The sequence below is a fragment of the Aquarana catesbeiana genome, linkage group LG13, assembly GCF_042186555.1.
Source record: "Aquarana catesbeiana isolate 2022-GZ linkage group LG13, ASM4218655v1, whole genome shotgun sequence".
NCBI lineage: Eukaryota > Metazoa > Chordata > Amphibia > Anura > Ranidae > Aquarana > Aquarana catesbeiana.
In genome coordinates, this window is record NC_133336.1 from 81,157,558 (window position 1) to 81,171,608 (window position 14,051).

The 14,051-nt window shown below is 41.1% G+C and overlaps 1 protein-coding gene across 2 annotated transcripts in view; it reads right to left on the reverse strand.

Moving 5' to 3' along the window:
* Positions 1-14,051, reverse strand: part of RGS6 (regulator of G protein signaling 6) — a 905,069-nt gene that overhangs the window by 19,591 nt on the left and 871,427 nt on the right. Inside the window, exon 17 of one of the 2 annotated variants that reach the window (XM_073609698.1) lies at positions 12,591-12,644. The exons of the other annotated variant lie outside the window; for it this stretch is intronic. Within the exon in view, the coding sequence (XP_073465799.1) occupies positions 12,591-12,644 (54 nt within the window). The remainder of the gene's footprint in view (positions 1-12,590; positions 12,645-14,051) is intronic. 2 annotated transcript variants of the gene reach the window in all.

Below are 14,051 nucleotides of genomic sequence, written 5' to 3' on the forward strand. Positions count from 1 at the left end.
CAGGGTCCCTGGACAGCCTCCAATACAACAATCCCAGACCATCATAGTCAAAGCCTTCCGTGGGGCTGTCATCCGCTGACCATGGGCACTCTTGGGCTACATACCACCGGAGGGCTCTGTAGCTCTCGTCCAACCGCATCTCTGCCCGGATCAGCCTGCTTAACTCAGCTGTTGTTCCCCCAATAACAGCATTCATACTTCATACTGCAACCAGTACCTTACATGGATGGAGGGGAGAACTTTTCCCTGGTGTTGCTGCTTGAGAGCTAGCACTTTCTTCCAGAGTTCCCAGCGGATAGAATCAGACCATCCCAGCAGGACCTGCTCTGATACTGGTCCTCTATGCTGTATCTGCATCTCTCTCAGCCTCCTTCTGAATTGCTCTTCCATGGCGGCTGATATCTGTAACACTCCTCTCCTTGCAGTTGGTGCTGCTGTGACTTCTGCTGCTGCAGCACCTCTTTGATGCAGTGTGCGGTATATGGTCTGAGCACTGACAGACTAACCCCCCCACCCCTTCAACCTCTGCAGCAAAGCTGGCAGAACTCATATGTCTAATTCCCAAAGACAATCTCTGGATATGATGCTGAGCATGTGCACTCAACTTCTTTGGTCGACCATGGCGAGGCCTGTTCTGACTGGAATCTGTCCTGTTAAACCACTGTATGGTCTTGGCCACTGTGCTGCAGCTAAGTTTCAGGGTCTTGGCAATCTTATTATAGCCTATGCCATCTTTATGTAGAGCAATATTCACACCTGAGACCTGGTAACACTAACGAGTCACATGACACCGTGGAGGGAAAATGGTTAATTGCGTCCAATTTGGACATTTTTACTTGGGGTGTACTCACTTTTGTTGCCAGCAGTTTAGACATTAATTGCTGTGTGTTGAGTTATTTTGAGGAGACAGCAAATTTACATTGTTATACAAGCTGTACACTCACTACTCTACATTGTAGCAAAGTGTCAATTGAAAAGATATAATAAAATATTTACAAAAATGTGAGATACTGTATATGTACAGTATCTCACAAATGTGAGTACACCCCTCACATTTTTGTAAAAATTTTGACGGCTACAGCACGGACCATAGATGCCGGGAGGCCGTCAAGAGATGCCCTCCCCTGCATGAGCTGCCTGCGCGCACTGCCCCGGGGCATGCACGGCATGCTCTGTGATCACCGAGTCAATGAGATCCCAGCCCCTTACCACATGATCAGCTGTCAGCCAGTGACAGCTGATCACATGATGTAAACAAAAGATCGGTAATTGGCTTTTTTTCTGCTTGCGCTGATAGCAAAGAATCCGATCACTGGCTTGTATCAAAGAACCGAAGAGGGTGAGACATCAGCTGAGTATCTGTGACCACCAGTGCTGCCTGCCAGTGCCCACCAGTGCCACCTGCAAATGCATAGCAATGCCGCCAATCAGTGCCCACCAGTGCCACCTACCAGTGCTCACCTGTGCCACCTATCAATGCCCATCAGTGCTGCCAATCAGTGCCTCATCATCAGTGCCACCTATCAGTGCTGCCTATCAGTGTCACCTAGCAGTGCCCATCAGTGCCACCCATCAGTGCCACCCATCAGTGCCCTTCAGTGCCACCTATCAGTACCCTAAAGTGCCACCTATCAATGCCCTTCAGTGCCTCCCACCACTGTCCATCATGCCACCTATCAGTGCCACCTCTCAGTACCACTTATCAGTGTCCACCAGTGCCGCCTCATCAGTGGCCACCAGTGCCACCTCATCAGTGTCCATCAGTGTCGCCTTATCAGTGCCCATCAGTGCAGCCTATCAGTGCCCATCAGTGCAGCCTCATCAGTGCACATCAATGGAGGAGAAAAAATACCTGTTTACAAAATTTTATAACAAACTACAAAACTGTTGTTTTTTTTTCCCAATTATTGCAAATAATAAAAAACCCAGCAGTGATTAAATACCACCAAAAGAAAGCTCTATTTATGCGAAAAAATTATAAAAATTTCATTTGGATACAGTGTTGTATGACCGCGCAATTGTCATTCAAAGAGTGACAGCGCTAAAAGCTTAAAATTGGCCTGGGCTGGAAGGAAGTTTAAGTGCCCAGTAAGCAATGGTTAAGGAGGCGTGGCAGGGAGTGTGTCCTATGCCCACATACTTTTGCTAATAGGTGTCTCTCATTCCCATCTCAGAAAGTTGGGAGGTATGCTCAAGGAACGTACATCACTCCCTGCCCTGCACTCAGCCGCTCAGGAAAACAGATGTGTGGGAGCTGCTGGGAGACAAGCTGTCACTTCTGTATTAACAAATGGCAGTAGTGAGCGGGGAGCAGAGGGCAAGAGCTGGAGGTGGCAGAATGGAGTTCTGCCAGGTTTCAGCAAAAAAAAAAAAAAAGCCCTGCCCAAAAGTATTAAAATTTCCTTTTAACAAAGAATACTAATATTATGCAAAGAAATGCCACAATCATAAGGAGGCAATGAAAACTGGTGCTGCAAATGTTGTAAACTACAGTACAATTTGTTGCAGGATAGGTCTGATTTTATTTAGTCTATCAGTTATCCTTTTAATTAATTTTAGAACTGGTGGCACAACTCTGTAAAACCTCTTCCACCCCACTATGAGCATCTATACTCTTATGAGTATATCTATTGATTTTAGTGGCAGTACTTGCACTGTCACTAGACATGTGCATGACGAAAAATGTGTTTTGTTTAGTTTAGATTCGTTAATCTAGTTATTTAGTTTTGGTAGATTTGGTTGATTCGTTCAATTCGGAATTCGTTCTACATATTTTATTGTATTTAACGATTTTTTTCGATTTAAAACGATACATTTCGAAGCGATCAAATAAAATTTTTACATTTTTTTTTCGATTCAAATGCAGTAGCTGAAATGTTTACATTTAATGTACATTTTGATTGCAATCACAATTTAAATCACCTTTGGCTTAACTAAAACAACATTATTTCGAAATGGTACTTTAATAACACACATGTGCTTGATTTACCATGGTTTGCACTACAAGTGCAAATCCACTTTGCACTTGTAGTACAAAGTGGAGTTGCCTTTAGTAAATAAACCTCATAGTCTTTGATTTCAGAAAAATGTTTACAGTTCTATTTCAAATGGAATTCGATGTAAATTCGATTTGAATTTCAATTCGAAATTCAGAAGAATTTCCTTTAGTTATTCGGAGCATTCAGTTAAGTTTGTTTATACTGTAATTCGGGTATTCGGATATATCCGAATCTACGGATAACAAAAAAATTGTCTGAATGTTTATTCAGAACGAAAGGAACCGAATCGCACATGTCTAACTGTCACTAAAATCAAAGTTTCTACTATCCCTGAAGGTGGAGGACATATAGTTAAGTGAAAAGGAGTACAGAAATGATGGTATATAAAACTGCAGTTGAAATTTTAGGCAGTTTGCTCATGAGTACATTTTGTGAAAATCATATGCAACCAAGTGTTCAACAAAATAACCAATTAGGTGAAAAGTGGATTTGCTACCTATAGCTATAAATTACTACTATGTTTCCTTTCCACTGGTTTGTGTACACATATCCACATCTATTATTAAAAAGAGAGTAAAAACTTTAACCTTACTTGCGGTGAAAACACATACAGTCTTTACATTCATAAATGGGTTGCAAATAGACAAATGCAACCCATGATTTTGGGCTAGATACTTATTTCACTCATGCACTGGCATCTTCTATTCATAATTGGAGGTGAGAGTCCAGAGAGAACAGTGGTGGCACGTGTGTTTTACTCATGAGCACATCTATAACTGGCATGGTGGAAAGCCTTTATGAGCACTGAAGAAGTCACAGTTTCTTAATAGTGGTTGTTTTAAGAAGAGACTGATTCATATATATTGTTTTATAAGTTACTATTTTGTGTGTATTTCATTATCACTATCACTATTAGTGTGTCCAATAAATGATTGGATATTGGATTTGAATACACTTTATTGTTCAAAGTAATGCTATATATATTATACTATTAGTACACATTGGGGTTTATTTACTAAAGGCAAATCCACTTTGCACTACAAGTGCACTGCAAGTACACTTGGTAGTGTACTTGGAAGTGCAGTCGCTGTAGACCTGAGGGGGACATGCAAGGAAAATAAAAAACAGCATTTTTGCTTGTACATGATTGGATGATAAAATCAGCAGAGCTTTCCCTGATTTCAAATCTTCCCTTCAGATTTACAGGGAATGCACTAACAAGTGCATTTTCCAGTGCACTTGTGGTGCAGAGTGGATTTTCCTTTAGTAAATGCCTTTAGTAAATCAACCCCATAGTTTGTTGCACTTATCAGTTCCTTTTTTGTCATTTATGCACATATTGTTTTATTCACTTTTTAGTATTGTATAATATCTGTTTAGCAGAACAACACCCCTTTCTTTGTATTTACAAAAAAACAAAAACACATTTTTAATGATCCATCTTCCAAGATACTATCTTAGACATAATTGACTGCTCAAAGTGGAGGTGAAAGCATATCCCTGTGTCCCAGAACATGGGGTGCAGGCTTGTCCTGATACCAATCCAGGGGGTTAGTAAATGTAAAGAGTAGGGATGAGCTGAACACCCCCCCGTTTGGTTCGCATCGGAACATGTGAACAGGCAAAAAGTTTGAGCGAACATGCGAACCCTATTTAAGCCTATGGGAAACGAACATGAAAAATCGAAAGTGCTCATTTTAAAGGTTTATATGCAGGTTATTGCCATGAAAAGTGTATGGGGACATGGGTACTGCCCCAGGCAGGACCGTCTTTAATATTGATTGGACCCTGGGCAAAACTTTTCTTGGGGACCCCCCCCATGCAGTTTTGCTCTCCACCTGCTCTGAGACATACAATAAATAGCAGCTAGACTCAAAATCAGTTTACTGAATCAGATCAGGCAGGTATTGCGATTGGTTGCCAGAGGTTACAGTGTATCATTACCGCTCACTGACTGATTGCTAGAGCTTACAGCACACATTACGGCTCATTGATTAGTTGCTAGAGGTTACAGCACATGATTTCTGCTTGTTGATTGGCTGCTAGAGATTACTATGGATATGACCTCAGGGGGGCAAGATATACACATCAATGCCACCGGCTGCCGCTATTTACATATGAATGCCAGTAATTTACATGTAAACACAGGGTCTGCAGGTGAGTCCTCTGTACACAACAAAAGAGCAGAGCTGGGCAGCATTAGTAGCAGCACTTCACACTGAGATATTGGGACACAGCACGGGACCAAAACCTCAAGGGATGAGGGAATTTAAACCAGGATAGTTGGCAAGTATGAGGCAGCTGCTTTGGGCCCCACAACAATGACAGGGCCCCTTTTTCCCTGCCTTAAAAAGGGCCCTGGCCCCAAGGGACATGTATCAATGCAAAAAAAACATGAAGAAACTCTGCATCCATGGGAGGCCTCCTGGCAACTGCTGTCATCTTTTGGCTGTGACAGCTATTATATAGGCAAGGGCGGGGTCATCCGCTGATGTAACTGGATGACGTCACATGATGTCAGAAGGGGGTGGGGTCACTCGGTTACATCACCGGGTGGCCCCACTCTTGCCTATATAACAGTGGTCAGAGCCAAGAAAGAGCAGTCGGCGGGAGGCCTCCCTTTGAGGCAGAGCTACTTTTTTTTCTTCTATTTGTCGGGTCCGTTGAGTGGTGTGATTGAACATGAATGGACATGGCGGGACACTTTTTTTGTTTTCTATTTAAAAAAAGAAATTGTCAAAAACTGCCAATTGTGGTTTTTACTTTTTGACACTTTTTTGGTGAATGAGTAGGGGTACAATGTACCCCATACCCATTCACATGGGGGGGCGGGATCTGGAGGCCCCCCTGTTAAAGGGGGCTTCCAGATTTCTGATAAGCCCCCACCCGCAGACCCTCACAGCCACTGAGCCAGGGTTGTGGGGACGAGGCCCTTTTCCCCATCAACATGGGGACAAGGTGCTTTGGGGTGGACCCCAAAGCACCGTCCCCATGTTGAGGGAAAGCGGCCTGGTATGGTTCAGGAGGGGGGGCGTTCGCTCGCCCCCCTCTTTCCTAAGCTACCAGGTTACTTGCTCGGATAAGGGTCTGGTATGGATTCTGGGGGGACCCCACGCAGTTTAAAAAAAAAAAAAATGGCGTGCAGTTCCCCTTAAAATCTATACTAGACCCCATGGGGACCCCATGCCGTTTTTTTTTTTCTTAATTCTGTCATAGGGTTCCCCTTAGCCACTTCAATACACTTGCTTCTAGCTAACGTTCTCTCAATCTCCACGTTATAACACTATATACGGCCGCTGTGTAAGCAGCCTTATATAGTGTGGGGCGTGGACTTAGCTCCCTAAGCCATAATTGGCTAAAGACATCCTGCCTTTGGCCAATCATGGCTCTCACAGCAGCCATCAGTGCACTGCGATCTCGAATTTGCCGTGAACTTATTTGCCCCACTTATGTTCGACTCGAACATTGGGACCATCCCTAGTAAAGAGGAAAGGGTTGCTGCTACTCCCAGTCAGCCCAGGTGAATAAACAATGAAGAGTGGCCACAACCTACATGTCTCCACCAAATCACACCCTGATGCATCTTCATTGTTTATTCACATGAGCTGGTTGGGAGTAGCAGCTGTCATTTCCTCTTTAAATTCAGAGTTATCATAAAGGAGATAAATAAAAGACAATGAAACTGATTTGAAAGACAGAAGATTGAGTAAAAATTGAAGAAAAGCTGCAGTCAAGAAAGATAACAATCTTGTAAAAAAAAAAACTGAATCATATATTGCAGAGAGATGCCAAGAAAGATAAGGACCAATATTACAACCATATTTGTGCAGACATTGAAGATGAAAACAAAAGTTGAAAAACAAGGATCACCTTTCAGAATATCCATGAAATCAAAGTGCATATGCTCCAGATTGTCTATGGGAAAATAATCACTGATGGAATTAAGATAAACCAAAGGATGGAAGAGATAATTTAAAAAACCTTTATAGAAAAGTCATAAATAACAGACACTTTTCTGAGAACTGACTAGTCCAATTGGTGCTTAGATCACTGTTGAAAAGGGAGGCCGCAGGAATTGATAACGTTGCCATCAGAATCCCTGCAAGCAACTGAAGAATTATCAATGAAAATCCTAATGAACTTATGCAAACAAGTTTGGAAAACCACTAAATGGCCAGGATAATGGAAGAGATTGGTTTATATTTCAATACCAAAGAAAAGAGATATGAAAGACTGCACAAATTCTCAAACAATTTTCCTCATATCACACCCCAGCAAGATTATGCTAAAGGTTATTCAACAAAACCTTACATTAAAAGAGAACTAGTACATGTACAAGTAACAAAGATCTGGATGGCTGCACACCCAATTGAAGATCCAGAAAATAGCCTTTATTGTAATACCACATGTAGAAACAACACAGATGTACAGACAGGGGAGAGAAGAGGTTAACGTGTTTCACACTATAGCACTTGAATGACTACAGTTGCGACTGGGCTTGTAACCCAGACTCACAGACCACATAGGCCGGGTGCGGACTCATCTTAGAGCAGCAATAGCATGTGTACTACAGTAGATGTACAAGCTGGATTTAAAAAAAAGGTGAGAAATTATTCCAGATGCACACTGGATAATCAAAAATGCCAAGGAGTATGAGAAGAAAGTCAAAATGTGATTTACTGATCACAGCAAAGCCTTCCACAGTGTTGACCAAGTACAAATATTAAATGTTCTCAGAAATATGGGTGTAACTGAACATCTCATTATTCCTTTTGAAAGGCTGGTCCAAGATAGACAAAGATGTAGATAAGGCTGAATACACTAACCATACTTGTTTAACATGTATGCTGAACATTAAATGAGAGAAACAGGGTTTGAAGAAGATGGCAAAGGTTTCAAGAATGGTGAAAGAAACATCAACAATCTTTGATTGTCTTTAATACCATCAAAAGTTTCATAAAGAAAGCTAAAAAAATTGATTGAAAAGATGGGACTTCAGCTAAATACCAAGAAAACCAAAGTTATGACAGCAGAAAAGAAAACAACTTTAGAACTGATAGGGAAGACGTAGAAATGGTAGATAGCTTTAGTATTATTGAATCAATTATTAACAACAAAGGATCCAGCAGTCAAGAACTGTGACACAGACTGTTTTTTCCAAAAGCAAGAATAAAAAACCTAGGAACGAGCTTCACTGATGTGTCTGTAGGTACAAAGATCACAAAAGTCCAGTCTTTGGCATTTTCGGTCACTCTACAAGGGTGCGAAAGACAGACAATGAAGAAACAAGGCAGGAAATGCACTGATGCCTTTGAACTTTGGTGCTGATGAAGAATCCTAAAAATATTGTAGGTAGCAGTGGCGACTGGTGTTTTTTTTTGGGGGGGGTGGCAAACAACCCCCTGGGCTGGCACTATTACAACTAGCGTTAACACCCCACCTGCACCACCCGCTGTCCTTACCCTGGATGCAGACGGTGAGAGCAGCGTGGTGGGCTCCGGTGTACTTTGCTGGAGTCCTCTCTGCGGTGCGTCTTCTCTCTGCTCCTCCTGGCGCTAGGCATCCAAAAGGGACACCTGACGTTTTGGCCAATCAGGAAACGGGTTTCATACCTGCTTCCCGTTTGGCCTGGGAGGAAGATCAGTGTTGCAACAGCAAATATTCATTTGCTGTTGCAACACACCTGGGTGGGCTTCGGATGCATCCTCTGCAACCCGAGACCACCTGATTTTGAAGCCTATTAGAGCCTTAGGCTCTAATCAGGGGCTTAAAAAAAACCTGGCCAATGTAATTCATGTGCCCGGTGACCCGAAAGGGGCCAGACACATGAATAGGGGGCAGCAGTGGCGGCCGTGGATAAATTCATGCTGATGCATGAATCTATCCATTGCATATAGGGGGTGGAGAGGAGAGAGGGGGCGGCGCCCGGGTACCCCTAATGTACGGGCTGCCACTGGTGGGTAGCAAGGAATAAAATGGAAAGGATAATGCACAATATAAAGCACAGTGAGGTTGATTTACTAAAGGCAAAAATACTGTACACCGCAAGTGCACTTTATGTGCAGTTGCTCTAGATCTGAGGGGAAGCTCTGCTGGTTTCTAACATCCAATCACGTACAAACAAAAATGCTGTTTTTTATTTTCCTTGCGTGTGATTAAAGGGATTGTAAAGGCAGAAGGTTTTTTTTATCTTAATGCATTCTATGCATTAAGATAAAAAGCCTTCTCTGTGCAGCAGCCCCCCTCACACTTACCTGAGGTCCCTCTCTGTCCATCGATGTCCACGAGGTTTTCAGCCGTCCGAGATTCTCCGTCCTGATTGGCTAAGACACAGCAGCGGCACCACTGGCTGCCACTGCTGTCAATCAAACTCACCTAGCTAATCAGGGGAGAGAGGAGCGCGGGCCGGGTCGGGGCTTCATGTTTGAATGGACACAGGGAGCTGTGACTTGGCCCGGGTGCCCCCATAGCAAGCTGCTTTCTGTGGGGGCACTGAACAGGAGGGAGTGGCCTGGATGACAGAAGAGCGACCCGTGAAGTGGAGGATCCGGGCTCCTCTATGCAAATCCACTGAAACAGAGCAGGTAAGTATAACATATTTGTTATTTTTATAGGAAAAAAAACAAGACTTTACAAACACTTTAAGTATTCTTTTTAAAGTGAAACTTTACTTCATTTACCAAGCTCTGGAGCAAGTGCACAGTATATTGTCCTTTAGTAAATCAACCCCATTGTCCCATGGTAAGCACAAACATTTTAGGCGTAAAATACAATACAAATCTACCACCGCATATTTGTAAATATTTGTGTTTCTGCTGAGGGTTATTATATTTGTTTGAGAGCGTGTTTGTTGGAGGTGGGATACTAAGATCCCTAAAAACCTATAAAAATTGAAATAGTTTGGCATAGCTACAAATGTTGGATTAAAGCCGAACTGCAGGATTTTTACACCCCCCCCTTCCCCATATAACCCATATACTTACCCTTTTCATGCAGTCTTCTAACCAGTCAAGTGATGTTCCAGGAGCTTCCCCTTCTTGCACTGGCGGCGGGGGGGGCAGGCATACTTTCAGGACTTTAGCATTACTCACTGTGAGTCCAGCCTACAACATGACATGCCCCCTAGGACATTAGGGCATTGCCATTCTCCCCAATGAGGACCGCTGCCATTGGACAGAGGAGGAAACAAGGAACAGTGCTGGAGTGTGAGGAAGGTAAATAGACTTAAATAAATAAACTTGGGAATATACAAAAATAAACCCAGCTCTGCCAAAAAAAGCTAGGATAGGTAAGTGGAACTTAAAGAGGAGTTCCCATTATAAAAAAAAATAAAAATAAAAGTCAGCAGCTACAAATACTGCAGCTGCTAACTTTTAATAATCAGACACTTACCTATCCCAGGGTCCAGCGATGCGGGGGATCGAAGCCCCGCTTGTCTCCCCCTCCGCTTGGCGGCGCCGGCACTGTAACTGTGGGCGCCCGGCTGTGGCTTCACAGCTGGGCACCCACTACGCATGCGCGAGCGGCGCCGCGGACCTCCTAGCAACAGGCATTTAGAGGTGAGTAAAAAAAAAAATTTTCTCCAAATTTTTTTTTTTATTTTTTTTTTTAAGCACGATAATTAATTTTTTTGGGGGGGGTGGAACTCCACTTTAATATGTGTAACTGAAAAATCACAGGATTAAAAAAAAAAAATATTACATAATTCTAAAAATTACAAATAGGACAAAGAATATGATTAAAAATACAGGGTTCATGTATATGATCAATATAATGGTGTTTGGCATCTAGAACCAATGTGTTTCGTGAGAGACTCACTTCTTTAGGATCTATGCCTTATTAAGTGTACCATGAATAGGCTATTTTTTTCTGTATGGTTTTATGTCTCTCTTCCAACAGGACATCCTATTTTCATACAAAACCCTATGGATAATCGAAAAAAAAGAAGAAAAAACATCACCTACTTAAGACCAAACTGACCTCAATCACACACACAATTGGAGATTCCATATATGAATTCTTCCATTGCAGATAAATAGTACATTTCCATGTGCTTCCAATATGTATTACTAATGCCACATACAGTATGTTTGGGTGCCATCTTTAAACAGAAGACATTTATATTTCACTAGCAATAAGGATGTGGCCATGAGGAAGGAGAGAGAAAGCAGTACTGTTGCTCTCGGGTACAGCACTGGATCGAGATCAGGTAATAGAAGGGTTTTTTACCCTAATATGTTTTTTTTTTTACCTTCAGCCTTTACAACCGCATTAATTTATCCTGTGATCTTTGATTTTTTTCTGCCAGTCTGTTACCTGCACCATTTAATCTATTCTATATCTCTAATCATTTGCTGCCAGCCTTATTTTTTTTTTTTTTTTTTTGCTGTGTCACAACTGTGTCTTGAAGAGTTCACATATACTACTGCTGACATAAATTGGTTAAATTACTAAAGGCAAACCTAACATTCACTTTGCAAGGGATTTTTTTACTTTGCAAGGGAATTTTACCTAGCTCTATTAAATTAGGTAAAACTCTGCTGACTTCTATCATCTAATCATGTGCAAGCACGTGATTGGGTATTCTTTGCAAAGTGAATTTTCACCACATTCAATAAGCTAAGAAAAATGTCCTTGCAAAGTAAACAGCCTATTTGCCTTTAGTAAACCAACCCCAAACAGTCCATGATAGTCCATGGATATTTTAGGTGAGAGATCTCTACTTAATATACTGATACCATTAGACTCTTGGTGATTGATTTACTAAAGGCATATAGACTGTTCACTTTGCAGCTCTGTTGCACTCAGCAAGTGAATTTTCCCCTGAACTAAGTGAATGAAGTGAAGCACTGCTGACTTCCATCATCTAATCATGTGAAATTCAAAATTATGTTTTTTTCTTACTTTCCTTGCACATGATTGGGTATTCTTTGCAAGGTAAACTTTCACTACATTCACCAAGCTCTGGGGAAATTTCCCTTGCAGAGTGCAATTCCACTTGCATAATGAGCAGCGTATTTGCTTTAGGAAAGCATTCCCTTGATATAAGGCTATGAATGAAGTACCGCATAGAAGAAGTAGCAATTAAAAGCATTTCTGTAATCCGGATAATAGGTCACATCTTGCAAATTTTTCATGTATTATGGTAACATCTTGTATTATACTTTCAGCTGTGTTTTTTTTTCCGTAGATCTCAGTAGTGTGGTCATTGTAAGCATATGCATTTATACTACCAAAATACATTTCATAAATGCATTCAGATAAACTCATACAGATATGGCAAAATGTTCATATTCCTACAGAGCAGATAAACTTATATATTTAAAATTTTATGTAAAAGCAAAGTACAAAACTTGTTTATATTAAGTTTGTGATAAAATATTTAATAGTGTTCAGCACTATTATAGTAAAGAAAACTTTACATAGGCAAACCAGACATCACAAAAACATTCTGACAAAATAGGCAATATAAATGAAAATGTAATCACATGTAGAATCACAAAATTGCAAGCAACAACACACTGGTATTTTCTATTTTATTTGACAGCTTAAGTGTGCAAAAAATTGAAATATGACCCCTCCAAGACTTACCACACTGCGAGTGAATTTTTCTAGGGAGGTTCTACGCCCTTGCTCATTCTCAGTCTTCAAAAACAAAAAGGGGTTTGGGAAAGAAAAAATACAGGAAAAAAAAACCTTCAACCTTCAGAAGTGTGTGTGCTCACTATGCTATCAATGTTAGAAAAGCCAAAAAAAAAAAATGAAATGCAAACTGTGAACTGTGAATACAAACTGTAGCGTTAAATGTTTTTTGCCGCAGTAGCAAAAGCAGTAATGTCATGATTTTGTATGCATTTATTTATATTTAGTTTAGAATCCTAAGGGATTTCCCTGGATTTCAAATTATTCTTCCATTGTAAATTTGTTAGAGCTACTGTATGTTTTGTTTACTGTAGTTCAATTGTAAATCACAACTATTTTTTAAGAGTTTTAGATTGTTCTCATAGTATTTACTGGTCCGTTTAATAGAAGGATGCCCAGGGTAAAGATGTTTTTATAGTTTAGTAACACTTCAGATGTTACCAGTTAAAAGCAGACAGAATAAGTTAAACCAACAAATATTTGCACGCCATGCTACACATTGTGCTTTGTCCTAGAGTCCTATCAGTCTCTTTGTTTTTAAAATATGCTTAACTTTTTTGAACATATGTAATTCTATTTAATAAGTCAAATCAGTACAATGGCATGTTTGATCTATATGCATATGGCGAAGCTAAGAAGAAAGTGTAAAATGGGACTTCTGCATCAGTGCTGTTAAGGCTACTAAACAGGTTCGTTTTGGCTAATTACAAAATGAGTGCTTTCATGCATGGGTGCTAAACCTGTGGCCCTCCAGCTGTTGCGGAACTACAAGTCCCATCATCCCTCTGCCTTTGGGAGTCATGCTTGTAACTGTCTGCCTTGCGATGCCTCATGGGACTTGTAGTTCCGCAACAGTTGGAGGGCCACAGGTTGAGCACCTATGTTTTAGTGCCTATACAAACATATTTGGACACTAATCACATTACACCTGTTCCTGAAAATAGCGGTTTTAAAATGGCCTGGTTACTCAGTTTTAGGTCTAACAGCCTGATTATGGCTAGGGCTATACTGGCGATTAAATCTTTTTGCTACTGAGAAAATTAACTACTTGTTTTCCTATTATGTTCATATCAACACATAGATGTAAACACAACGTAAATGTGGATGCTGCCAATAAACTTCCAGTTAAAAATGAACAGTCTATTACAAATAAAATGAAAAAATAAGTACTTTTTGCTTCCACTGTCCTCAGTTTTCTGCATTGAATGATAACCAGCATAATCCAATCCTTTAAGCCCAGGCTGTCATGGAATTTCCCTTTTTCTGGCAAATTAGGGAGAAGCAGAACAGTGGTGAGATCATCTCTCTGTCACTGTTTTTTCCTCCTATCAGCATGCTCTCAGTGCTGCTTCTTCCTTTTTCACTTCGAGCTCTGCTTTACAGGAACTGCTGGAGGTTGTCACATCTGAC